Source organism: Aquarana catesbeiana, linkage group LG01 (genome assembly GCF_042186555.1).
Source record: "Aquarana catesbeiana isolate 2022-GZ linkage group LG01, ASM4218655v1, whole genome shotgun sequence".
Taxonomy (NCBI): domain Eukaryota; kingdom Metazoa; phylum Chordata; class Amphibia; order Anura; family Ranidae; genus Aquarana; species Aquarana catesbeiana.
In genome coordinates, this window is record NC_133324.1 from 42,994,384 (window position 1) to 43,016,677 (window position 22,294).

At 42.3% G+C, this 22,294-nt stretch overlaps 1 protein-coding gene across 1 annotated transcript in view; it reads right to left on the bottom strand.

The window, feature by feature from the left end:
• Positions 1 to 16,517, bottom strand: part of LOC141131866 (vomeronasal type-2 receptor 26-like) — a 117,269-nt gene extending 100,752 nt beyond the window's left edge. The window contains exons 1-2 of the mRNA XM_073620075.1: positions 16,147 to 16,517; positions 2,375 to 2,666 (exon numbers count right to left, since the gene is read on the bottom strand). Coding sequence (XP_073476176.1) covers positions 2,375 to 2,666; positions 16,147 to 16,361 — 507 coding nt within the window. The 5' untranslated portion in view covers positions 16,362 to 16,517. The remainder of the gene's footprint in view (positions 1 to 2,374; positions 2,667 to 16,146) is intronic.
• Between the last annotated feature and the right edge of the window lie 5,777 nt (positions 16,518 to 22,294).

The following is a 22,294-nucleotide window of genomic DNA, read 5'->3' on the forward strand; positions in this document are numbered from 1 at the left end:
CCCACACCAAAATGAAAAAAAAAAAAAAAAACAGCGTGGGGTCCCCTCAAAATCCATACCAAACCCTTATCCAAGCATACAGCTTAGCAGACCACGAAAGGGCAGGGGGGGGTGGGCGAGTGTTCTCCCTCCTGAACCATACCAGGCCACATTCCTTCAACATGGGGGGGTGCTTTGGGGTAGGGGGCTCCCCTCCAAAGCACCTAGTCTCCATGCTGATGAGGACAAGGGCCTTTTCCCCACAGCCCTGGCCCAGTGGTTGTGGGTGTGTGGGGGGGACTTATCGGGATCTGGTAGCCCCATTAACAAGAGGGCTCCTAGATCCAGCCCCCCTATGTGAATGAGTATTGGTTACACCCAGAACACACAGTTTTTGACAAGTCCTTTATTAAAAAACAAACACAATGTCCCCCAGTGTAGATCCATCATCAATCACGATGAATGCTGGTCACCGACCCCCTCAAAAAAGGTCCTCACATGATGAAGGCACCCTTCATCTGACAGCTCTGCCACCTCCCACCACTAATAAACTAAAGGGAAGGGGCACCCGGTGATGTCACTGTATAGCCCCCCTTGTGACATCATTTTTTACTATATACCCATGGGGGGTCAGGATCTGGGGGCCCCCTTGTTGAAGGGGGCTTCAAGATTCCGATGAAGCTCTCTGTCTTCAGACCCCAACAACCACCTGCCAGGGTTCTGGGGAAGAGGCCCTTTGTATCCAACAACATAAGGACAAAGTGATTTAGTGATGTCACTGTATGGCCATGCCCCCTTGTGATGTCATCGAATAGGGCATGCTGGGCAGATGACATTACCCAGTGATACCCAGTGATATCTCTGGGTGGCCCTGCCTTTTAATTTATTTAGCGGCAGAGTTGTCAGTCTTTGGAAGCCTTTGTCATCTGCAGGCTTTTCAGCAGCCAGCATTCATCGTGATTGATGTTGGATCTACTCATGGGGACAGTTTTTTAATTTCTTTTTTTAATAAAAGGCTTGTCAGAAACTGCCTCCTGTGTTTATTTACACAACACTTTTTTATTGAATGAGTAGGGGTACTATTCTCATTCACATGGGGGGACCAGGGTCTGGAGGCCCCTTTGTTAAAGGGGGCTTCCAGATTCCAATAAGCCCCCCGCCCGCAGATCCCCACAATCCCTGGCCATCAACATGAGGAAAAGGTGCTTTGGTGATGTCACCGTATGGCCCAGCATCCTTGTGATGTCATCGACTGGGGCATGCTGGTCCAGTGACATCACAAGGGATGGAATCACCCAGTGACAAAATTGGTGGTGAAGCTGTCATTCGGCTGGAGCCTTCATTGGGTGCAGACCTTTTTTTTTATTTCGTGTTAACTGGCACTTATCATGATTGACGTTGGATCTACTCCGGGGCACAATTATTTTTTTTAATAACGCACTTGTCAAAAGTTGCCTCCTGTCTTTAGTTACACAACACTTTTTTTTTTTTTTTGGTGAACAAGTAGTGGTGCTATGTACCCCATACTCATCCACATGGAGGGGCTGGATCTGGGGGCCTCCTTCTTAAAGGGGGCTTCCAGATTCCGATAAGCCCCTCGCCCGCAGACCCCAACAATAACCGGCCAGAGTTGTGGGAAAGAAGCCCTTGTCCCCATTGTCGCCATTTTTTAAAATAGTCAAAACAGCCTGCTTTAGCGTTTTTGGTCCAGTGTTTTTCCAGCATTTTTTGTAGCTCCTGGTGTGCATGAATCCTAATGATGGAAAATGAGACAAAATCCTTAGTGATTGTGCTAGATGTGTCTTCATTTGTTTGACTGACTGTGCATTTACAAAAAACGTAATTGTTATGCCCCGTACACACGATCGGACTTTGTTCGGACATTCCGACAACAAAATCCTAGGATTTTTTCCGACGGATGTTGGCTCAAACTTGTCTTGCATACACACGGTCACACAAAGTTCGGAAAAATCCGATCGTTCTGAACGTGGTGACGTAAACACGTACGTCGGGACCATAAACAGGGCAGTGGCCAATAGCTTTCATCTCTTTATTTTTTCTGAGCATGCGTGGCACTTTGTCCGCCGGATTTGTGTACACACGATCGGAATTTCCGACAACGGATTTTGTTGTCGGAAAATTTTATATACTGCTCTCAAACTTTGTGTATCGTAAAATCCGATGGAAAATGTGTGATGGAGCCTATACACGGTCGGAATTTCTGACAACAAGGTCCTATCACACATTTTCCATCGGAAAATCCGACCGTGTGTACAGGGCATTAGAGTTTATATACACTTTAACTTTCACAGACTGTCATGTTTTTGTAAAATCTATATTGTTTTCTCTGTTGACTTACAATATTATTACAAATATACAAGTACTTTTCACTCACCTGTGTGTATCTGTACAGTCCAAGGATTTGGACAATTGGGATTGTGGTGAATGAATAGTGATCTCCAATAACACCAGCCAGCTTGCCTTGTCCTTTACAGGAATAATTAGGAAATGTCCCATTTGGTCCAGATAAGATCTGCAGAACACTCTGTACAGCCTTCCTGGGTTCCAACCATGAATCAAATAGATGGAAGCCTAGAGTGATATTAGGTAAGATATCTGGATCCTGGTTAATATTATCAATTGCGTAAAGGTAAGCTAGGAGGTTCTGGTAATACCAGAAAGACGGGCTACAAAAAGATTTTTTCAAAACAGTACATTAACAATTTCTATACAGATATGTCAAATGTTTTAAAAATATTCATACATGTGATCAGCATTAAATACAGAGGGAAAAGCTTTTGGGCAATGCTAAGTTTCACAACGCAGGTCTGCAAATTAAAGTCTCACCACTGAATGTTTAAACCAATCATGTGGCCTTTAAAGATCCAGAACACCTACTTGTGGACTGTTTTGGTATATTCTGCATAGGTCTGGCAGGTAGTGATCAGCCAAACTTCCAAAGTTCAGTTCAGCCGGTGTTCGGTGAACTTAATTGAAACCAGTTAAATTGAAAATGCTCATTTTTTGCTCTAATAGGCAAGAGGGTATAAAAAAAGGGAGTGGGCGAGTACTGCCTTGGCGAGGCGCAATCCTGGGAGGTTGTCATATGACGTCCTCCCAGAACAACAGTGCACTTATCCAATCATCATTTTACAATAGGCTGGGCGGGAAGGTATTAAAGTGAACCCATTTGAGTCTCGCATGGAGGGTACTTCACATAAAAATAAAAAACAAAAAAAAGCATGAGGTTCCCCAGGATATACTGTACATACCAGACCCTTTCATTCTGGTACAGTTTTAAGGGGGCCTCCACACAAAAAAAGTGAGTCCCCCCTAAAACCCTCCTGAAATCTGAAAGCCCCCTTTAACAAGGAGTCCCAACCCCCCAGGTGAATGAGTATGGTGTACATTGTACCACTACTCATTCACCAAAAAAAGTGTCAAAAATAAATAAAAACAGTGGACAGTTTATTAAAATATTTAAAAAAATAAAAAAAACAACGTCCCACGATGTAGATCCATCATAAATCACGACGATTGCAAATATCCCCCCACCCCAAAGCACCCCCCCATGTTTAGGACATTTGGCCTGGTATGGTTCAGGAGGGGGCTGCTCACTCATCCACCCCTTTTCTGAGCTGCTGGGCTGCATGCTCAGATAAGGGTCTGGATTTAGGGGGGGGTGGGGGGCACGCTATTTTGGCATGGGGTTCTCCTTAAAATCCATATCAGACCTAAAGGGCCTGATATGGATTGGGGGGACCTCCATGTCGCTTTTTTTTTCACGTTTTTTTATTGCCAGCATTGTTATGTTTACATTTCAGCTGTCAGTGGGAAAGCCCACTGACAGCTGATGAGTCATTGTTTGTTAAGGGTGGGGGGGGGTGGCTTCCCGACCCGCTGCTTTACAACCAGCTATTCTTCACACAGAATTTGAATTGGTCGTTCATTTTGACCAATCCAAATGCTAATAGTTTTGGAATTTATTCGAAAATGAATAAACAAACAGGGACTCTGACAGTGGATAGACAATGTAGTTTCCCAAGTATGTGTGTATGATATTTATTCTCTAACAATTCTCATAGCCCTGTATATTTTGCTTCCTAAGAAGACACCTTCTAATTTTTTTAAGTTGTCACCCTCAGCTGGTGCCATTTCACAGGGGAGGGAGTTTCACATTTTTACTGCTCCTTTATTCTAACTTCAGCTCATGGCCACATGTCCTCTTCAGGGACCTCAGAGTAAACATTTACAGTTATTGGAGCCACCCTTGAATTATTTGTACATTGTAATCTTATCCCCACTTAAATGCTTCTTCAGAGAGAATAACTGTTAACATATGTAATAGATTCTTATAGCTGAGATCCTCCACCCACCTTATTATTTGTTTTGCCTTAAGCTGAACTCTTTCTAATTCAGCAATGTCTTTCCTGAGGATTGGTGATCAAAACTGAACTGCATATTGTCTTCTTGGAGAGATTTATTTGACAGATAGAAATAATATTATCTGTATGTTATACAGATGTACAGTATCTCACAAAAGTGAGTACACCCCTCACATTTTTGTAAATATTTTATTCTATCTTTTCATGTGACAACACTGAAGAAATGACACTTTGCTACAATGTAAAGTAGTGAGTTTACAGCTTGTATAACAGCGTAAATTTGCTGTTCCCTCAAAATAACTCAACACACAGCTGTTATTGTCTAAACTGCTGGCAACAAAAGTGAGTACACCCCTAAGTGAAAATGTCCAAATTGGGCACAAAGTATCAATATTTTGTGTGGCCACCATTATTTTCCAGCACTGCCTTAACCCTCTTGGGCATGGAGTTCACCAGAGCTTCACAGGTTTCCACTGGAGTCCTCTTCCACTCCTCCATGAGGACATCACAGAGCTTGTGGATGTTAGAGACCTTGCGCTCCTCCACCTTCCATTTGAGGATGCCCCACAGATGCTCAATAGGATTTAGGTCTGGAGACATTCTTGGCCAGTCCATCACCTTTACCCTCAGCTTCTTTAGCAAGGCAGTGGTTGTCTTGGAGGTGTGTTTTGGGTCATTATCATGTTGGAATACACCCCTGAGGCCCAGTCTCAGTAGGGAGGGGTTTATGCTCTGTTTCACTATGTCACAGTATATGTTGGCATTCATGGTTCCCTCAATGAACTGTGGCTCTCCAGTGCCGGCAGCACTCATGCAGCCCCAGACCATGACATTCTCACCACCATGCTTGACTGTAGGCAAGACACACTTGTCTTTGTACTCCTCACCTGATTGCCGCCACACACGCTTGACACCATCTGAATCAAATAAGTTTATCTCATCAGACCACAGGACATGGTTCCAATAATCCACGTCCTTAGTCTGCTTGTCTTCAGCAAACTGTTTGTGGGCTTTCTTGTGCATCATCTTTAGAAGAGGCTTCCTTCTGGGACGACAGTCACGCAGACCAATTTTATACAGTGTACGGCGTATGATCTGAGCACTGACAGGCCGACCCCCCCACCCCTTCAACCTCTGCAGCAATGCTGGCAGCACTCATATGTCTATTTCCCAAAGACAACCTCTGGATATGACGCTGAGCACGTGCACTCAACTTCTTTGGTCTACCCTAGCAAGGCAGTTTATGACAATTCCTTTATTAAAAAAATAAAAAAAACAAACAATGGCCCGCAATGTAGATCCATCGTCAATCATAATGCCCACCGCCCAGGCTTGCGAGGAAGAGTTGCATGGGTGGGTCATGCTGGGTCATGTGAAGTCATGTTTTGTTGATGATATCACAAGAGGGTGGTGCCATCAGCTGACGTCACCAGATGGCCCTGTCCCTTACCTATTTAAGAACTGTCACACGGCAGAGCAGTTATTTGCTGCTTAGCCTTCATCACAGATGGAGCAGTACCCCATACTCATTCACATAGGGTGCTGGGATCTGGGGATGCAGACCCCCACAACCACAGCCCAGAGTTGTCAGGAAGAGGCCCTTATCTCCATTAGCATATGGACACGGCGCTTTGGGGCCCCAAAGCACCCTCCCATGTTGAGGGTATGTGGCCTGGTATGGTTTAGGAGGGGGGGCACTCGCTCATCCTCCCCCTTTCCTGCCAAGCTGAGTGCTTGGATAGGGATCTGGTATGGATTTTGGGGGGCGAGGGTTTATTTGCCATGGTGTTACCCTGAAAATCCATATCAGATCCAAAGGGCCTGGTATGCAAAGGGGTGCACCGTTTTTTTTTTTGTATTTTTTTAAGTTGTATATCGTTGTATAGAGTCAATTTAAATGTCTTTTTTTTTCTTTTCAAATGTCAGTTTTGCTGCAGCAGGTTCTAAACACAGTACAGATGTGTCACTTTACAGACAGACTAAGGGGACCCCCGGGCACTAAATTTTAAGGAATTTTTCACTTTTATTGTTTTACTTTAAGCATCAATAAAATCACTGCTCTTTAAAAAAAAAAAAAAAAATATATATATATATATATATATATATATATATATATATATATATATATGTATAACATATATATATATGTATATATATATATATATATATATATATATATATATATATATATTACACGTGCGCATTGATACATGTCCCTCAGGGCAATACCCAGGCCTTCATACCCTTTTTATGGCCAATAACTTATATATCTGCAGGCATCATCCCGGTACTGTTTTTTACAGCGGGTGATCGGCTTTCCTGGTATAACAACCGATGCGGCTAAAAACCGCTCGGCTGTTATACCGGAGGAGCGGGAGGGGACATCCCCCCCTCCCGCCGCCTCCTGCCATTCTTACTGAGCCTCCTGTTCCATCGGGAGGCCCGATGACCAAATGGACGCCTCCGGCGGCGGGGGGTGGGCTGGAACGAAGCCTAGTATTAGATTTTGTTCTACTTCATATCATCTGATTATTATCTCATTATTAACCCTTACCAATCCACCCCACCATAAATTGCATTTTTATTTTCATTTATTGCTAACATTATTTTTATATTGTATAATGAGGTGAAATGGTCATGGTCTCTGGAATGGAATGAAACAAAACAAATCAAAACACAAAACACCAAACAGAAAAACAATCCATGTTCACATCTAGTTATACCATGGACATGGCTTGCATCTAGTTTGACATGGAGGGGATATGGGGAGGGAAAAAGTCTAAAGGAAATGGTTTCACCCAACCAAACCCCCCCACTTATTTCAAACAAAGCTTCATTATTCATAGAAGTGTGTTACATCCCACTCATGGTTAAGGCCAAGGGGTTTTCTGGTATTAAGGTTGAAAATCCAGAATACTTCTTTTTTTACATAAGATTCTGAATTTGTCCCTGCCTCTTTTTGGTACTGTAACTTTTTCTACTCCTTGTTTGGACAAATTTGCCGCATCTTTATTGTGATGTTCGTTCCAGTGTTTGGCCACATTTGTCGCATGGTTCTTTTGTATATCGTATAAATGATCATATAACTGATCTCTTAACCACTTTCCGACCGCCTAACGCAGATATACTGCGGCAGAATGGCACGGGCAGGCAAAATCACGTACCTGGTACGTGATTGCTTGCCCCGGGCGGGGGGTCCGATCGGACCCCCACCGGTGCCCGAGGCAGTCGGCTTCTGACTGGGAGCATTCACAGATGAGGGGCAGTCCATCCATTCATGCCCCCCTCGCGATCGCTCCCAGCCAATGAGATTCTTCCCCTGCCTCTGTATAGTACACAGAGGCAGAGGAAGTGATGTCATCTCTCCTCGGCTCGGTATTTTCCATTCCGGCGCCGAGGAGAGAAGACATCCGAGTGAGTGCACAACACACACACACAGTAGAACATGCCTGGCATACTTTACACCCCCCTTTACCCCCGATCCCCCCCGATCACCCCCCAATCACCCCTCCCCCTCCCGTCACACTGACACCAAGCAGTTTTTTTTTTTTTTCTGATTACTGCATTGGTGTCAGTTTGTGACAGTTAGTGTGGTAGGGCAGTTAGTGTTAGCCCCCTTTAGGTCTAGGATACCCCCCTAACCCCCCCTAATAAAGTTTTAACCCCTTGATCACCCCCCCCCCCATTGCCAGTGTCGCTAAGCGATCATTTTTCTGATCGCTGTATTAGTGTCGCTGGTGACACTAGTTAGGGAGGTAAATATATAGGTTCGCCGTCAGCTTTTTATAGCGTCAGGGACCCCCATATACTACCTAATAAATGTTTTAACCCCTTGATTGCCCCCTAGTTAACCCTTTCACCACTGATTACCGTATAACTGTTACAGGTGACGCTGGTTAGTTTGTTTATTTTTTATAGTGTCAGGGCACCCGCCGTTTATTACTGAATAAAGGTTTAGCCCCCTGATCGCTCAATGGTGATATGCGTCGCCCCAGGCAGCGTCAGATTAGCGCCAGTACCGCTAACACCCACGCACACAGCATACGCCTCCCTTAGTGGTATAGTATCTGAATGGATCAATATCTGATCAGATCTATACTAGCGTCCCCAGCAGTTTAGGGTTCCCAAAAACGCAGTGTTAGCTGGATCAGCCCAGATACCTGCTAGCACCTGCGTTTTGCCCTTCCGCCCGGCCCAGCCCAGCCCACCCAAGTGCAGTATCGATCGATCACTGTCACTTTCAAAACACTAAACGCATAACTGCAGTGTTCGCAGAGTCAGGCCTGATCCCTGCGATCGCTAACAGTTTTTTTGGTAGCATTTTGGTGAACTGGCAAGCTCCAGCCCCAGGCAGCGTCAGGTTAGTGCCAGTACCGCTACACGCACGCACCGTACACCTCCCTTAGTGGTATAGTATCTGAACGGATCAATATCTGATCCGATCAGATCTTTACTAGCGTCCCCAGCAGTTTAGGGTTCCCAAAAACGCAGTGTTAGCGGGATCAGCCCAGATACCTGCTAGCACCTGCATTTTGCCCCTCAGCCCGGCCCAGCCCAGCCCACCCAAGTGCAGTATCGATCGATCACTGTCACTTACAAAACACTAAACGCATAACTGCAGCGTTCGCAGAGTCAGGCCTGATCCCTGCGATCGCTAAAAGTTTTTTTTGGTAGCGTTTTGGTGAACTGGCAAGCACAGTGGCCTAGTACACCCCGGTCGTAGTCAAACCAGCACTGCAGTAATGCTTGGTGATGTCCCATAAGTGCAGTTCAACCTGGTGAGGTGGCAAGCACAAGTAGTGTCCCACTGCCACCAAGAAGACAAACACAGGCCCGTCGTGCCCATAATGCCCTTCCTGCTGCATTCACCAATCCTAATTGGGAACCCACCACTTCTGCAGCACCCGTACTTCCCCCATTCACATCCCCAACCAAATGCAGTCGGCTGCATGAGAGGCATTTTCTTTATGTCCTCCCGAGTACCCCTACCCAACGAACCCCCCCAAAAAAGATGTTGTGTCTGCAGCAAGTGCGGATATAGGCGTGACACCCGCTATTATTGTCCCTCCTGTCCTGACAATCCTGGTCTTTGCATTGGTGAATGTTTTGGTACAGCATTGCACAGACTAGGCACACTTTCACAGGGTCTCCCAAGATGCCATCGTATTTTGAGAGACCCGAACCTGGAACCGGTTACAGTTATAAAAGTTACAGTTACAAAAAAAAGTGTAAAAAAAAAAAAAAAACCCCCAAAAAATATTAAATAAAAAAAAATAGTTGTCGTTTTATTGTTCTCTCTCTCTCTCTATTCTCTCTTTATTGTTCTGCTCTTTTTTACTGTATTCTATTCTGCAATGTTTTATTGTTATTATGTTTTATCATGTTTGCTTTTCAGGTATGCAATTTTTTATACTTTACTGTTTACTGTGCTTTATTGTTAACCATTTTTTTTTTCTTCAGGTACGCCATTCACGACTTTGAGTGGTTATACCAGAATGATGCCTGCAGGTTTAGGTATCATCTTGGTATCATTCATTTCAGCCAGTGGTCGGCTTTCATGTAAAAGCAATGCTAGCAGCTAATTAGCCTCTAGACTGCTTTTACAAGCAGTGGGAGGGAATGCCCCCCCCCCCCACCATCTTCCGTGTTTTACTCTGGCTCTCCTGTTTCAACAGGGAACCTGAGAATGCAGCCGGTGATTCAGCCAGCTGACCATAGAGCTGATCAGAGACCAGAGTGACTCCAAACATCTCTATGGCCTAAGAAACCGGAAGCTACGAGCATTTCATGACTTAGATTTCGCCGGATGTAAACAGCGCCATTGAGAAATTGGGAAAGCATTTTATCACACCGATCTTGGTGTGGTCAGATGCTTTGAGGGCAGAGGAGAGATCTAGGGTCTAATAGACCCCAATTTTTTCAAAAAAGAGCACCTGTCACTACCTATTGCTATCATAGGGGATATTTACATTCCCTGAGATAACAATAAAAATGATTTAAAAAAAAAAAATGAAAGGAACAGTTTAAAAATAAGATAAAAAAGCAAAAAAATAATTAAAAAAAAAAAAACCCTGTCCCCCCTGCTCTCGCACTAAGGTGAACAAAAGCATCGGTCTGTCGTTAAATGTAAACAGCAATTGCACCATGCATGTGAGGTATCACCGCGAAGGTCAGATCAAGGGCAGTAATTTTAGCAGTAGACCTCCTCTGTAAATCTAAAGTGGTAACCTGTAAAGGCTTTTAAAGGCTTTTAAAAATGTATTTATTTTGTTGCCACTGCACATTTGTGCGCAATTGTAAAGCATGTCATGTTTGGTATCCATGTACTCGGCCTAAGATCATCTTTTTTATTTCATCAAACATTTGGGCAATATAGTGTGTTTTAGTGCATTAAAATTTAAAAAAGTGTGTTTTTTCCACAAAAAATGCATTTGAAAAATCGCTGCGCAAATACTGTGTGAAAAAAAAAAAAAATGAAACACCCACCATTTTCATTTGTAGGGCATTTGCTTTAAAAAAAATATATAATGTTTGTGGGTTCAAAGTAATTTTCTTGCAAAAAAAAAATATTTTTTCATGTAAACAAAAAGTGTCAGAAAGGGCTTTGTATTCAAGTGGTTAGAAGAGTGGGTGATGTGTGACATAAGCTTCTAAATGTTGTGCATAAAATGCCAGGACAGTTCAAAACCCCCCCAAATGACCCCATTTTGGAAAGTAGACACCCCAAGCTATTTGCTGGGAGGCATGTTGAGTCCATGGAATATTTTATATTGTGACACAAGTTGCGGGAAAGAGACAAATTTTTTTTTTTTTTTTGCACAAAGTTGTCACTAAATGATATATTGCTCAAACATGCCATGGGAATATGTGACATTACACCCCAAAATACATTCTGTTGCTTCTCCTGAGTACGGGGATACCACATGTGTGAGACTTTTTGGGAGCCTAGATGCGCACGGGACCCCGAAAACCAATCACCGCCTTCAGGCTTTCTAAGGGCGTAAATTTTTGATTTCACTCTTCACTGCCTATCACAGTTTCGGAGGCCATGGAATGCCCAGGTGGCACAAACCCCCCCCCAAATGACCCTATTTTGTAAAGTAGACGCTTAAATATACGCTTATTGACATTTTTTTTACCATGGACATGTGGCACAAAAAATAAAAACTGCAGAGGTGATCAAATACCATCAAAAGAACGCTCTATTTGTGGGAAGAAAAGGATGCAAATTTTGTTTGGGTACAGCATTGCATGACCGCGCAATTAGCAGTTAAAGCGACGCAGTGCCAAATTGTAAAACGTGCTCTGGTCAGGAAGGGGGTAAATCCTTCCGGGGCTGAAGTGGTTAACCTGCGACCAACATACTGGAGCGAGCATAATTCACATGTAATAATGTACACTAAATATCTGGTCTTGCAGTTAATGAATGATTTTATCCTGGTATCTTTGTGGGTAGTCATCAAGTTAATCAAATCATCCCTCTTAATGCGTAAACAGCATGGACAGATATTTGCTCCACATCTGAATGACCCCTTAAATTGCAACCAATGTGGAGGATGGTGTGTACTTGTGTATAAACTCAGAGACAGGGTGATGCCATTTGATAGAATTTGCGCATAAATGGGATCGTTGAAAAGTATTGGTAAATATTTCTTAACGGTAGATTCAACTTTCCTGAACTCAATGCTAAACACTGGGAAACCACTTGCATTTGATTTCTTTTTCCTGTCTAAAGTAGTTGTTCCATCGCTTAAAGAAGCATCTCTTTTAGTATTATTAGCTATGGTAATGGCTCTATTTGTATCCGGTACTTGAATAAAGAAATTGCATAGGAGTGCGGCCGTCCAGCCTTCTTTTCTTCTATACTCACACAGGTACCCAATGAAGGCCCTCTGCTGTGTGCGCAGCTGCTGCACCTGGCGGGCATGTCACAAATCAGACGGTTGGTGGGCAGGTTGAATTACCGTTGAATGTCAGCCAGTCAAGCACTGGCATTGTATGACAAATGGTCACAGACTTTTCTGGCCTGCCTCATAAGATCTTGTAAGCCTGGGTACCTGTTCAAGAAACACTGCACCACCAAATTCAGGACATGTGCCAAGCATGGAACATGTGTCAAGTATCCCTGTCGGAGGGCGGAGAGAAGGTTGGTGGCATTGTCGCATACAGCCATTCCTGGCTAATGCTGCCGTGGCGTCAACCACCTCTGAGCCTGCCCCTGCAGAGCTGACAGAATCTCTGCCCCAGTGTGGCTCCTGTCCCCTAGACAGACCAACTGACGCACCGCATGACATCTTTTAGCCTGACTGCTTGCGTATCCCCTTGAATGCTTAGGGAGCACTGCAGAAGAGGCCATAGAGGAAGAAGAAGAGGAGGAGGTGGAGCAGACAGATGTTGCAGAATCACCACTAGCTTTTTGGAGGTGTGGTGGTGGAACAAGCTCCAGCACTGAACCTTGTCATGCATCCTTCCCAGCTGCCAACAGAGTTACCCAGTGCGCCATGAAGGAAATGTAACGTCCCTGACCATGCCTGCTGGACCATGAGTCAGCAGTAATGTGAACCTTGCTGCTGACCTCCCTGTCCAACGAGGCCAAAACATTGTCTTCCACATGGCGGTACAGAGCTGTAATGGCCTTACGTGAAAAGAAATGTATTTTTGGAACCTGCCATTGTGAAAAACACCAAACACCAAATTCTGCAAATTCATGAAAGGGGGCAGAGTCTACCATATGAGAAGGCAGCAGTTATAGTGCAAGCAATTTGGCCAAGCTACAGTAGCATTTAGATGCTGAGCATGTGGATGACTGGGACAGTATTTTTTTTTTTTTTTTTTTACTGTTTAGCAAATATCCCCTAAAAATCAAAAGTATACCACTGCTGTGTTGAAACAGACGGAATAACACATGTGACACAGAAGGTGAGTACTAATAATACAGCAGAAGAACCTGATACTGAAAAAAAAAATATTAATGAAAAAAAAAAATGGGATCAGTGGTGACACACCGACACTTCAGTAGCATCACAACACTGTGTTATTCACACTACACTGCACTGTATTATTGACACAGCACTACATTGTATTATACACTCTGCACTGCACTATATACGCTGCACTGTAGTATATACTCTGCACTGCACTGTAGTATATACTCTGCACTGCACTGTAGTATATACTCTGCACTGCACTGTAGTATATACTCTGCACTGCACTGTAGTATATACTCTGCACTGCACTGTAGTATATACTCTGCACTGCACTGTAGTATATACTCCGCACTGCACTGTAGTATATACTCTGCACTGCCCTGTAGATACTCTGCATTGTCTAAAAAAGTCAAGCATTTACAATTCAGCATTTACAAATTAATGTCATGTCACAGCAATCATGCATCTACCATGGGCATTTCAATGTCTAAGTCATCAATTTTATTTTTATTTTAATACAATTACCTATTATGCATACTCATGTTAGGTGTAATGTTATTTCTATCACCATATATCATGTGCTACAATGTTTAATATATTACTATGTTACTACTATGTGATATAATTACCATGTTTTATTTACTTTGTACCATTTCTTATTGATCTAATGTGTGTATCATCCATTGCACTTTGCTCTCATGACGTATTAATAAAATGATTTTATCTATAATTGATGACTCAGCTTGCCCTAGTGTGGTGTTTCATATAAAGTCCCAACTGCCCCGTCTCCCAACAAATGACAGTTGATGCCCTTACGCACATATGTAAAAATACATATAGCTAGCATTGGAAGACATCACCAGTGTAACACATTTTGGAGGAGAGAAATAGTTTTACTTCCAATATTTATGGTTAACTCTAAAATTATGAACTGGAAGGGCTTTTGAAAACGTCACTTAAGGATGTTTGTTTTGTGGGTGCAGGCATTTTTTTAAGATTTACATGTTTGGTATCTATTTACTAGACACAATCTCACCTTTTATATTTAAAAATATATACTGTACATTATATTACTATCTTTGTGTGCACCAAAAGAAAATGTAAGTGTATTTTGTATTGAAAATATTGGTTTGATACACATTTGCACAGATATGGTGCAACATAAATATTTACAATTATCATTTTTTTTATTCTACAGGTTCTCTGCTTTCAGAAATATACTGTATAATGTTTGAGGAGCTTAAAATAATTTTCAGGTCTAAAATGTGCATTTTACCAGGAGTGCGATAACCGAAACTGCTCTGGCAGAGAAAGCATTCAAATCAAACTCCAAGCAAATAATGAAATACACAAGAAGATAGGCATACATGAGAGTTGTTTTAATAGCCAAAGGGTTTGTATGTCTGTCCATCCAGTTCTGATATTTACACAGCTCTGCCACACAGCTCTGTCTAACAGTACAGGAGACCTGGTTTCTCTCTGCTGCAGTTCAGACACACTTGCAGGTCTTATCCCTCCCCCAGACTGTGTCTGATACCAAGTAAAATGTCATCACTTACACATGTAATGATGTACTATTCAGTACAGAGCTGCATTCATTTGTGTCTTTTATATCTGTCTGGAGTTCAGATTTAAGACCTTTAAAACATACACAAGTCAAAAACCACATGAAAACAATCTGAGTGGCCAATCCACAGCAGGACTTTAGTATATGAACCCTTCATTGTGCTCTGTGCTGGAGTTTGTAAAAAAAAAAAAAAAAAAAGGGAAATGACAGCACAGATTGTATGTGTGATGCTATAAAGAATGGTAACAGAACAATTGGGATTAAAGCATAAGTGCACATCACACTTTCCCCAAAAACTTCCCCCTGAGATTTTATGTCCCATCTAGAACATTTATTTTATTTTTTGCACACATTTTAAAATCTGAATTTTTGGTTATACAATTACCTAAATCCCCAGAACATAATATATTTTCTGAAGGCAGAGGCCTAGTAGAACAAAAGTCAGAGTATTCTGACAGTGAAGAGTCCCGCTTCCAGAATACAATGTCTCAACAGGGAGGATCCCTCCATCTACCTGGATGAGTGAAAAAAAAAAAAATCGTCCAAAAAGAAGTTTTAATTGTTTATTGTTTAAAAAAAAAAATAGACGTGAACAAAAAAAAAAAAAAAAAAGCAGGAAAATAATAATTAAATGGAGGAGAATAGGGAGTTAATTAAGGCTGATTAGAGTAAATTTAGGGTTAATAAGGGGTTAAACAGAGGAACATTGGAACCTTTGATCTGCAGATGAAGACACAGAAAGTTACAACAATAAACACAGTTTCTTTTTATTTTAGTGTTTCAGGCTGAGCCATGTTGTTAATAAACATTGCAGGCTGCTTTTTTTTTTTTTGACACCTCCAATTACCAGACTTCTTTAACACTTCAGCTGTCAACAGGGGAGACCCACTGACAGCTCAAAGAACCGAGCCTGAAAGTACCGATACTTGTGCAAATGCTCGGCAGTATACCGACTAGTATCCGTGCAACCCTAGTTACAACAAATAAAAAATGACAGATCCACACAAACAGAGCAGATGGAGGAATCCCCACACTTTTCAGCTTTAAAGAAAAGACTTTTCCAGCAACTTCTCCAACATCCTGACACTGTTATAGTTTGTCACTGTCACCCACCCCCTGACACTTTCAGCTTGGCTTGCATGTAAATGAAGAGACATTTTATATCCATTATATACATTCTTATAATATTTCCATCACATGTATTTCTTACAATCATTTTGTAAAATCTGATTTGTTGTTCTTTGTCACCCTGATCACTTTTTCTCTCCATAGCAAGTAAGTTACATACCTGTATGTATTTTCTTCAGGTGAATATTGATCTTTTTTTGTCCTCACAGTGAACACTCCTCCAATGATCAAATCTCCATCCTGGAAATATTGGAATTCATCAAATACATCAGTAAAATGAAGGGTACAGGCTGGACTCTGCATTCCTGATCTCCAGAGTGTCATACATTGCAGGATCACACAGAACTGGAAGCTGTAGATATATAATATGACCATAGCTCTGATCACTGGGTTCTTCTTTAATTAAAACCCTTTAATTCTTCATTGTGACACAGACCTCTGCAGCATGGGTATCACAATGACAATACAATTAGCTGGCTTCTTTCTCTCTTTTTATACAGTTCAATACCATACATCTCTCTTTGTTCTCAATATACTGACATCATCTTCTATCTACTTTTAGTTGTTTGTGCAGGTAGTTTATTTGTGAATGGTTAAGTTTAGTCCTCTATTATTCATATAATTTTAACAACTCTAAACCAAGACACAGAATTTCTTTAAAATAAACTCCTATTCAGCAGTGATCAATGCTAAATATTATCATATAATTGAAATACACAGGTAGTACCAAATATTTTTTTTTTTTATAATGATTTCTGCTCACAATAACAATGCACATAACTATTCTATATTGTTCTGACCCTGTAAAGTAAGCAAGGCCTGTAAAAGAAGACTGTCTTTACTTGGCTTTGCATTTTTCTTTTCCTACAGTAATTGTTCTACTTGGGCTTCCTCTGGAATGGTGGCAGTAGATCCACCAGAGTTTTCCCCTTGTATCAAGAAGGGGAGAAATATCTCCCTTGAAATGTCCCGCTATATTTCCTGCTGTTGCCAGCATTCTAAAGCTGGCCATACACTATACAATTTTCCTGTTCAACTTTCCTTTAGATTTACCAAAACCATATAATATGAGGTCAAACCTAAACCCTTTCAATTTGTATGCAATCAGACAGGCCCTTGCACTACATAGTTGAAGGTAAATCTAAAGGAAATTGAATCAGAAAATTGTATAGTGTATGGCCAGCCTTACACTTCTCCTCCTAACCTTCAGCACCCAACACTTCTCCTCCTAACCTTCAACACTCCAACACTTCTCCTCCTAACCTTCAGCACCCAAACACTCTTCCTTTTCATATTACACCTTTACCTCCTGCTGCCTTAGGGCATTCTACATGCCATGGACATGGAATGGCCTTTTGTGTAAAATAATGGCACTGGTTTGAACTTTGGGTCAAAATAATTATGGTTGGGTACCTGCTATTGTGTAGTACATGACACAGAAAAAGGGAGGAGGCGGAGGAGAACGTGTACACTAGCAATCCAAAAATTACTGGTATGTATCCTTGTGCAAGAAGAAAACAAAGAATTAGTAGTCCCAAGTACTGGTTTTAACGTGTCCTAAAAAAAGAATTCCAAGTCTAGCAGCTTGGACCAATGTACCAATGCACATACCATACTCATGGGATCCCTCTACAAGATGAAGCACAGGACCGAAATTATAGTAGAGATCACTGTAGTAGCAGTGTCTATTACTGTGATCTCCACTCATTTCTAGGTCTTGTGCTGAATGGCTTCCCAGCTGCATGCTGAACACAGACGGTCAGCCACACAGCACAAATCTTGTTCAGAGAATCCTTTGCATTGCATTTGCATTTGCAAAGCATTCTCTAATTGGATGAGGTGGGCAGGTGGGGCAGTGATATCACAAACTCATGTGTTTACAATGCAGCAGGGCAGCCACTTGGTACAAGACCAAGAAGCTAGTGGAGATCACTGCAGTAGGGTTGTCTACTAAAGTGATTTCCAGATTCTAGAGGGATTCCACTGGTATGGTATATGCATAGTTAGATTGGTCCAAGCTATGTAAAAAAATGAAATACCTTGAAGTCTTCTTTAAGGAAAAAGAAGATGAGTGCATTAGTACGTAAGGCAGGTGCAATGTGGCCTCCTGGCTGTAGATGGCATTGTGTCATGGCCACTGTACAGGAGGGAGGAATGGAGAACTTTGTCCCTCTGGAGATTCCGTCAGTGTCATCAGGGGAGCAGCTGTCAGATTGGGCACTGGAACCCTAGGTGACCTCCGCGGCCATCTTTAGTGACACAAAATGACAAACATTTTGTGAAGTGGGCATTGCAGGGAAAGAGATCTTTCTGGTTAGGGACAGTGTGGTAAAGATAAGTGTTGGGCGAACGGTTCGGTCCGAGCATGAGTTCAGGCCGAACATTGGGAAACACCCAAATTTCCACAGTGCATTCTGCGCCCTGATTGGGCAAAGCTTTGTCCATTCAGGATGCAGTGAAAGCTGGTTGTTAGTGAGTGGGGACAGGAAGTTATTAGCTGTCAACGGGCTTTCCTGCTGACAGCTGAATAATAAAAAAAATTTGCAAGGAAAAAAATTGTCAAGATCAGAAGTCACACAGAATCAGGAACAACACACAGGAGCTGTAGACCAAACAGCATCGAGCCCATACTGAAACATGTTTAAAAAATCCACTTGGCGCCAGCATTAGTGACAGATACTCGCATAGATGCACAAGTGCTGCCTTTGCCCACGGCTATGCACATCTGCCTGGGCATTTGCTGGTCTGTGCATGTGTATATGTGTGTGCCATGAGATACCATCAGCACCACAGACTTGACTTCCCTGACATTGCCCCTCCCTACGGGCAGCCTCCGGATGTCCAACTGATTCTTCTTTTGTGGGTGACTGTGAAAGAATGCACAGATTAAGTCTGTGGCATGCACATTATGTACAGGTTCCCAGAAGTTCTCCTCTGAGCCTACCCCTTCCATTTGAATAAATACTGTATTTGATCCCTTCTTCTCCTGCAGTCTAGGCCTTGATCTCAAATTCCTTATTCCCATTAATGATTATGGGTGTAGGAGGTTCCAATATATGATCAGGGAATGGATCTGGCACTGCAGGCTTCAGTAGGGATACATGCAATGCTGGGTGGATTCTGAGAGATTCTGGTAACGTGAAACGCCATTCATTTTTTTCCTTACCAGAAATGGTCTTACAAACTTCAGTGCCACTTTCGAGGGACAAGCCATCTTCAAGTTCGTTGTGGCGAACCATACTCAGCCCCCTGGCTGTAAGACCAGTTCTCCCCCTCTTTTCTTGTCCAATGGCCTCTTTTCTTTCAAATCTACTCTGGACAGCAGGAACAGAGGATTCAGGGACAAGATTAAATAGAAAGGTGGGGTGAAATCCATAATTAGCAAAGAATGGGGAATGGGGACTGCTTGGTGGCAGAATGACTGTCATTGTTGTAAGTGAACTCCGCTAAAGGGAGAAGTGAAACCCAGTCATCCTGGACAAAAGAAGTGAAGCACTGGATGAATTGCTCCAGGGTTTGGTTAGTCTGCACTGTTTTCCCTGTTGGTTTGCCTTAGCTGAGGCTAAGGATAGCTCTTTAAAGTCCTGCATAGCACTTTCCAAAATCTTGATGTAAATTGGACCCCTCGGTCTTACACAATATTTGCAGTTACTCCATGGAGCCTGACAATCTCATTGACAAAGACCTGGGAGGTCCCAACAGCGAATGGCGTGTATTTCAGAGGTAAGAAATTAGTTATTTGGGACAGATGATCTACTACCACAAAGATAGTGGTACACCCTTCAGAAGGTGGAAGTTCGACTATAAAATCCATAGAAATAATCTTCTATGGTCTATCAGGTACAGGCAAAGGTCCGAGAAATCCCCAAGCTTTATCATGGGTATTCTTACTTACGGCTACTAGTGGTACATGCATTTACATTACTTTGCAATCTTTCTCCAGATAAGGCCACCAGAATGTTCGTTGCACCAACTCGACAATCTTGCAAATCCAGATATTACCTGCTAGAGGATGATCATGACAGGGCCCCAGGACAACCACCCGAGCATCTGCTGGCACAAAAATCTGCTCACCTCTGTATAGTAGTTCATCTCCTCCCTGCAGTGTAATCCCTGGAGGACTGAGTGTTCTCACAGAAGATTGCAGTAAATTAGACAGAAGATCAGACTGTAGTAGGAGGAAGTTTCCGGCTGGCAAGATGTGTCTGGTACTGGTGTCTTTAGGATCCTCAAACATGTGTGACAGAGTGTCAGGCTTGGTGTTCTTTGATCCTGGTCTGTTTGTGATGTGGAACGTGAATCTCAAGAAGAAGAGTGTCTGCTGAGCTTGGCAGGTCTTGAGACCACAGATATTCAAGATTTTATGGTCTGTGCAAATTAGTATAGGGTGGGTAGCTCTTTCCAGAAAATACCTCCATTCTTCCAGGGCTATAGATAATTGCCAGGAGCTCCCAATCTCCCACATCATAATTTCTTTCCGCTGAAGTAAGTTTTATGACAAGAATGGGACTGGACAGATAACATCTTTGAGGCCTTGACGCTGTGATAGGACTGCACCAACTGCACTTTCTGATGCATCCACTTCTAGAATATAAGGCAAGGTGGAATCTGGGTGACTCAGGACAGGAGCAGCGGTAAATAACTTATTTAAGGTCTCAAAAACAGCTTGTGCATTGGCAGTCCATCAGAAAGGGAATACCTTGCTTGGTGAGTTGTGTGATAGGAGTGATGATGGGCGAGAAGTTTGTAATAAATTTGCAGTAAATGTTGGCGAAGCCCACAAACCATTGGATTCCCTCTTTATTTGTGGGGGCTGGCCAATCAAGGATCGCTGACACCTTCTGTGGGTCAATCTCGATTTTGTCTGTAGAAATAATCAGGCCTAGAAACTGAATGCTTTGCTGTTCGAAGTCACATTTTTCAGCCTTGGCATAAAATTCATGCTGTCGGAGTCAACACAGCAAACTTCTCATATGTCCCCAGTGTACCTCTAATGACACAGAAAATATCAGGATGTCGTCCAAATAGACAACAGCAACGATATCTAGAAAGTCTCTTAATATATTGTTGATGAAGTGCTGGAAGGTGGCTGGTGCATTGCATAGGCTGAATGGCATGACTCAAAACGACCAAATCAAGTACGGAATGCAGTCCTTCACTCATTGCCATCCTGGATATGTATAAGTTAAGTTATTGGCCCATCCTAAGTCCAATTTTGTAAAAATGGTTGCAGATTTATGTCTCTGGAATAGTTCAGGTACCAAGGGCAGAGGGTAACGGTTTTTCACTTTAGTCATATTTAGGTCATGATAGTCCACACATGGCCATAGAGAATGATCCTTCTTCTCCACGAAGAATATGCCTGCTCCAGCCGGTGAGCTAGAAGGATGGATGAATCCTTTCTGCAGGTTTTCGTCACTGTAGTCTTTTAAGGACCCAAGTTCCCGTTCCCAGGGAATTTTGGCTACAGGGAGAAGCTCAATGGGGCAATCATAAGGTCTGTATGGGGGGAGAGTATCTGCCCCCCATTTACTGAAACCGTTCAAGTACTCGTGGTAGGGCCTTGGAACTACTTGGCATATAGTGCCTTGAAAAAGTATTCATACCCCTTGAACTTTTCCTCATTTTGTCATGTTACAACCAAAAACATAAATGTATTTTATTGGGATTTTATGTGATAGACCAACACAAAGTGGCACATAATTGTGAAGTGGAAGGAAAATGATAAATGGTTTTCAATTTATTTTACAAATAAATATGTTAAAGTGCGGTGTGCATTTGTATTCAGCCCCCCTGAGTCAATACTTTGTAGAACCACCTTTCGCTGCAATTACAGTGACACGTCTTTTTGGGGATGTCTCTACCAGCTAGAGAGTGACATTTTTGCTCATTCTTCTTTGCAAAATAGCTTAAGCTCTGTCAGATTGGATGGAGAGTGTCTGTGAACAGCAATTTTCAAGTCTTGCCACAGATTATCAATTGGATTTAGGTTTGGACTTTGACTGGACCATTCTAACACATGAGTATGCTTTGATATAAACCATTCAATCCATCTTGGCTTTGTTAAATATTATGGCAGCTGTATTCCAATTAACAACCTCATCTTAATCTTTTTTTTTCTCTCAATAAGGGTTTATTGTATAAATGTAAAATTACAAAACTGTTATCTTAATCTAAACTAAACCCATCTTACAAATTTCCCCAATAACCTGGATTTCATTTCCAACCAAATGTTGTCTAAACCAGTTACAATCTATATTATTAATAAAATTGTTAAACTCATATCATAAATTAATACTCAAGTGATA